The following is a 6,079-nucleotide window of genomic DNA, read 5'->3' as shown; positions in this document are numbered from 1 at the left end:
ATCCTAAACTTCTGCATTGTTTAGTTTTTCTTTTATGTCGTTGCAAACAGGTGGTATCGTTCTTTTGGACACTAGTTTATTTTGTTATTGTATTCGTCGACAACAACCGGTAATATTTTAAGCCATTTTTGAGATTTCAATTCCGTGAATTTCTTGAATAATTTGCTTTTAAGAGTCCTGTTGAATCTTTCTATCACTACGGCTTTACCTTCGTTATGCGTGCTGTAAATTTCAAACCCCAGAGATTTCACATTTCTGTTGTAGAATTCGCTTCCTTTATCAACCCACAACTTTAGGGGTCGTCTGTCGGATTGTTTCATTATGGTTTCGAATGCTTGTTTGACAGTCAGACCCGATTTGTTTTTCAAGGGAAAGACCCAAGCGTATCTCGTGTATAAGTCGATCACCGTCAAACAATACTTGTACCCTCTCTCTACTGGCATGTTGATTAAATCGGCTGACCAAATTTCATCTTTATCAAAAACTTTGACTTTGAGGTAATGTTTGTTTTTTCGAAATTCTTTGTGAATCTCGTCTGCTATGCCCATACCCAATTTCAATTTTGCCTTCAAGAGTTTTATGATAAGAGCCCTCTGTAATTTCTCTTTGAAAGTGGGATTGGGAATATTTTCGAGTTCGTCTATCATTTGTTTGTCTGCTTGGTGTCTGAATGTTATGTCTTTGTTTCTGTACAGTATGTCGTGTTTGAGTGCTGCTGCGTCAACTCTATTAACGGGTTCTTCCCCTGGTTTGGGATTATCATTTTCGTCTAAACACAGATCTAATCTCGTGCCTGGACCTGTATAATTGTGGCCTGGGAGATGTTTTTCTCCGGGATATTTTGACCATGGGAATCCAGGAAGAGAACCCAATGACTTTTGACCGTACCACCCTTTTTATTTTGTTGGCGTTCCAGTGGAGGGGGCAGCATCTATTACTGTCATCCATCAACCACACAACGTGCGCACCATAGCTTATATAAATAGATATAAATCTGGAAATCAAAGATGGTAAAAATAGGTTTATAGATTTTGGAAACGAGAAAATTGTTATTCAACTTCATTTTAAACAAAAGAACTAACTCTTCATTCTCTTCTTGAATAGTAAGGTAATAGAAATCATCAAATTCGTAGTTGTCATCCATGTTTAATTCTTTTCCATCGTTGTAAGGATACATAATTCTTTCATCGTCCGGTGCTTTTGCGTGAATAGAATTATTCATTATTTTTTTATTGTGAGATAATACGAATGAACCCAAATGACTAGGTGTTAGTAGTGTAGATTTAGGAGGTAAACAGTCAAATTATTTTTCTTCTTCATTTATCTCAACGATATATTGAGTCTCATTTACTTTAGGATAGCTTTTGACATGTGAATCTAAGTTGGTTTTTAAAGTTGCTTCACTCCATAGATGTCTCGATGTAGTTATATCCTTCTGAATAGATTTACCATACAAGGAATTACCTAATAATTTCATGCAATTACTAGCCACAACATTACCTTCTCGTTTATATTTATGTCTTAGATCTCTCATAATTAAAATATAATCTCTATATGGTGGAGTTTTAAAACTTTCTTCATATACTATACCATCTAATATTCTAATAATTCGTCCACCAGCTTTAACTATTTCTTGAATATCGAAAACATCTGAACAGAAACCATTTCTAAACCTGATTTTAGTACCAGTTTCCCTATTACCTTCTTTGTTCGTAAAAGTAATTTTATCTTTAGCTGGTATGGGTTGGAAGAACATGTTAGTAGGATATTCAAACTAGACTTTTAAGATAGCCGTTCTAAGTCTGAATTTCTCCTTAAAGAGCTTAACAAATTTCTTTATTTTCTTCTGGTAGAAACGGTATTCCACTTTCCGCTTTAGGATATTCGCTGTCTAAATCTGACATGGCGGAAGCGTCGAACGCCATTAGTTTAGTACATTTTATTTTTTTAAGTTTTGAATTAACTTCCGTTTTGTATTTTTTACTTTTACTATATTTTTTAAATAAATCAATTATATTATCACTTCGTGTTTCACTTTGTGAAATAAATTCCTTTAATACATTACAAATTTCATCCATTTTAACAAAAATTTTGTTCGTTTCAAATGATTTTCTGTTAGCAGAAACTCTTCCTCCTTTAATGGATTGTCTGATAAAATATCTTATAAAAGGGAATGTATGTGAGTAAACTTTTTCTATATTTTCTTTTTCAGTGTGTTTTGGAACCATTTTAGTAGTAGTTTCATACCATTCTTCTTCAACCATTTCTTTATGGTAATGATATAAATAATACCAACCCTTTAAAGATAAAGAAGGAGCCGTTAGATTATTGGAAATATTCTGTAATACAACTTCTTTCATAACTTTGTTATATTTTATCAAACAAGCTCCAAGACATAACGTATCTCTTGTAGCATAAGGTTCCCATTCGTGTCTTAAAGATTCCCAATTATCTTCGGTGTATTTTGCAATATTGTTATCAGTGATCTTTCTCAAATTCATTGGTAGATTAGATAAATTAACCCATGCCGCCAAACTAGATTTTTCATGTTGATAGGAACATATGAAATTAATATTTTGCAGATAATTAGAGTTGCCAATTATTTGTTTTTGTCTTTTCCATTTTTTCTGTAAATATTCATCGGTGAATGAATTAGTTAAAGGTAGAGGTGGAATGCCTCTAGCTGTTACTAGTGGACATGGCGATTCTCTTTCGCTATAGCTTTCGCAATCCCATGCGTATAAGTAATCATCGTGAATTGTTGGAAAAACATTTAGTTTCAGAGGTGAAACTTGTGTTACTGCATTATCATCTCTAAAAGTTCTCCATACATTTTCATCGTAATTATGTTCTAATTCTTTAATGCCTAAGGTTTTGTTATTTCTTCTAATGAGTAAAATACTTTCTTTGGTTGAAAATGTCTATTTTTGGGCATATAAATTTGAAAATAAATATTAAATTTCTTATTGAATTCACAGATTCTAGCAGTTGTCATAACTCCTTTTCTATTTGATTTTGAAAAACTGCTGATGAAATCTTGAAATTCATTTGTTAAATCTTTGTTCAAAACACGATTTTCGCACTTTATAAAGCAAAGTCCATCGCTTGGTATGTAACAATTTATTACGGCATATTCATTTATGAGTAGGGTGGTACAACTACCCTTTTTTGATCTTTTTATTTCTTTGAAATTGTCTTTACGTAAAATGATATTTCCTGTGAAATACCAATCAGAAGCATCCGATTTTACATCCACTGTTGCGAAGAAATTTTGCGAAGAAGTTTTGGCATTAAAGCCTACAAATTCCATGTTTTGTTTGTGTCCTCCTAGTCCTAACTAGGAATTTTTCACTTTTATTGATGATATTTCTCCATCAAATTTATCTAAAATTTCATTGAATTTTTCTAATTCTTCAATGGTTATGTTCTTATCTTCTCTCGATCTTTCGAAAAATATGAATAATTTATTAAGATATGTATTTAAAATTTCTGTTTTCTTTTTATAATGAGATTTCTGTTTTGATGTAAAACCTAAAGTAATCAATCAACAAGATGAAGTTTGAACGGCAGTGAACGCAGCTTATACAGTTGGGAAAATTATTGGAAGCATTAATCCACTGGTTACGGCTGTTGCCACTGTTACTCCTACTGTTAGAATTATGCTTAATGTTTTGAAAACAGTATCAATTCTACTCCACGTTTTTCTGCATTTGTTGAAATGTTTTAGTTTTTCTTTTAGTTCATTTTGTTTTTCTATCATGTAGTTTTGTCTGCTTTCTAGTTCCATTTTTTAGGTAATTAAATTAAATGAATTTCTGATAAAGCAAAAGATGGAAAGTGTTTTATATGTACAATAGCTTGCCCAGTAAGATGTCCACCAGGTAGTATTTTTTCATTATCTGTTATAATTATTTCATTTTTAAAAATAAAAACATCTATAGTTACAAACGATATTTGTTCTTTCAAATCATTAATCTTATTCAGATGAACTGAAAATTTTGATTTTTCGATATTGATTGTTATCATACATCTACAGGTATATATACCTCCAACTTCTAATCTACCATTACGTTCAATTATTGATGAAAATATTATAAATTCTTTATCTTGTTGACTTTTATGAATATCGATTGAGGTAAATAAATCAGTTGAAGAGGAATGTTCGAGTGAAAAACTATTATTAACAAAATATAGTTTTACATATTCAAAGTCTTGCTTGTAAAAACTCATAACTATTTCTTCTTCTTTTTGTGGTTCTGGATTTCTAATAATATTCATTGACTTTCCGTTTCCAATATCATACCAAATTCACCAAATAGAAGAGTATAATTTTTTTCTTTATCTGGTATGATTAACATTCTAAACCTATCTATATATTTTCCACTCGTTTTAATTTCATACAAGTAATCAGTCTTGTTGTTTTCATCGTTAATTCTAAATTCTTTAGTTTCTACAATTTCTGTACCTTTGATAAACTTTACGAGCGTTGAATTTATTAGATGATCGAAATCCTTGTCCGAAGAATATTGAATCAACTTTTACCTGCATAGGAAAAATAATTTCAATTTGAAGTTTTTCTAAGAAAAAAAAATATGTTGGGTGTTCACCATCAAACATTTTATAGGGATAATCATTTGGTATATATACTCTTATATTTGCTGTAAATCCATATTTTTTATATTCATACTCTTTTGATTTATCTATTTTAGTAGTAATAGAAGCAACTTTTTCAATATTAGAAGATCTTCATAACTCAAATTTTCAAATGGAAGATTGAAATAATATGATTTATTTTCTTCTTTGAGATTCTTTTCTAATGCGACTATATTTTTTTCCTGTTTTAAAACTTCATTATTAATAGTGGTTATCTGTTGTTGAATAACACTATCATCAATATTTTGTATTTGTTCTTGAATCTAGGTTTTGATTTCGCTATCATCAATGTTCTGTATTTGTTGTTGAATATAGGCTTTGATTTCGCTATCATCTATGTTTTGTATTTGTTGTTTAATATTTCTTAGTTCTTTTTGTAATTCACTTTTAAGTTTAATTTCCAGAGCATTTAATTCCTGTTGAAATGTATCATCATTTTCATCTAATTTTTGTTTTGCAATCTTATCATCTAATTTAGATATTAATGAAATTAAATTTTGTAACTCAGTTTTGTTCACTACGTTGACCAATTGTTTTTGAATAAAACTTATTAAACCTGCTGTAGTTTAGTTTCATTAATAAAATTTTTATTATTTAGTTGGCGTTTGAAGAATCTTTTCACATTACTTATTTTATCTTCTAAATGGTTATTTACTTCCATTGAATTTATTTGATCCCGTAAATATTTCTTGTGAACAGTGTCATTATCATTTTCAGGAGACTTTAAATTAGTTACTTTGAAATTGTTCATATCTAAATCACCTTGCAGAGTGTCTCCGATTTGATCCACAAAGTAAGGTTTTGCTTTATTTATCCATGCTGTAGTGTTAGGTTTTTTGGTTTCTAAAGATAAAGAACCTAATCCAAACTTGTTCGCCATTTCTATTAAGTTAAATTTATTATAATTTCTTCAAACTGTTGTTTTCCTAAACTCAACTGATATAAAACCCAAAGTGAAAGCTGTCCACAAAACTTTTGTCCAGGTAATTGAATATATCTGTTCAGTGGGTTCTAATCCAAAAGAATCAAAGAAATATAAGTTATTTGGAGAGTCTTTGTACAAAGCAGATTGATGAACTCCTTTTTGATCGGAAGTATGTATATTTGTTATAGCATAAAATTTACCTTTCTTATATTTGAGATCATTTTATTTCAAGTTGAAAGTTTGTGGTCGTATCAGTTCCATATTTATCGAGAAAGATATTCATTTTAGAAAAGTCAGTTTTTTTAAGTTCATATGTTGAATGTGATGTGGTGTTTATTTTATCAACGATGAATATTTCGTTTGTCCAGTATCAAACGTAACCTTTTTCGAATTTACTTTTATATTTGAAAATACGAACGCGATCTCCAAATTTAAATTTGGGTTTAATATTTAAATTATTTATTTCATTTTCGAAATTATTAAGGACAGAAGAAAACTTTA

General features: G+C 29.9%; 2 protein-coding genes across 2 annotated transcripts in view; both read right to left on the bottom strand.

Moving 5' to 3' along the window:
• Positions 1-1,222, bottom strand: part of LOTGIDRAFT_156780 (hypothetical protein) — a gene marked incomplete at both ends in the record, with an annotated part of 3,969 nt that extends 2,747 nt beyond the window's left edge. Inside the window, one exon of the mRNA XM_009048053.1 lies at positions 1,083-1,222. Within this exon, the coding sequence (XP_009046301.1) occupies positions 1,083-1,222 (140 nt within the window). The remainder of the gene's footprint in view (positions 1-1,082) is intronic.
• A 601-nt stretch (positions 1,223-1,823) lies between these two features.
• On the bottom strand, positions 1,824-5,533 carry LOTGIDRAFT_156779 (hypothetical protein; the record flags this gene model as incomplete). The annotated part of the gene is made up of 5 exons (XM_009048052.1): positions 1,824-2,921; positions 3,353-3,531; positions 4,047-4,174; positions 4,466-4,542; positions 5,210-5,533. 5 exons carry the CDS (start codon positions 5,531-5,533, stop codon positions 1,824-1,826), a joined length of 1,806 nt encoding a protein of 601 aa, XP_009046300.1.
• Between the last annotated feature and the right edge of the window lie 546 nt (positions 5,534-6,079).

This window comes from Lottia gigantea, assembly GCF_000327385.1.
Source record: "Lottia gigantea unplaced genomic scaffold LOTGIsca_12, whole genome shotgun sequence".
NCBI lineage: Eukaryota > Metazoa > Mollusca > Gastropoda > Lottiidae > Lottia > Lottia gigantea.
Note: the sequence above shows the minus strand (reverse complement) of the source record. Positions and strands in the feature narration are given on the sequence as shown.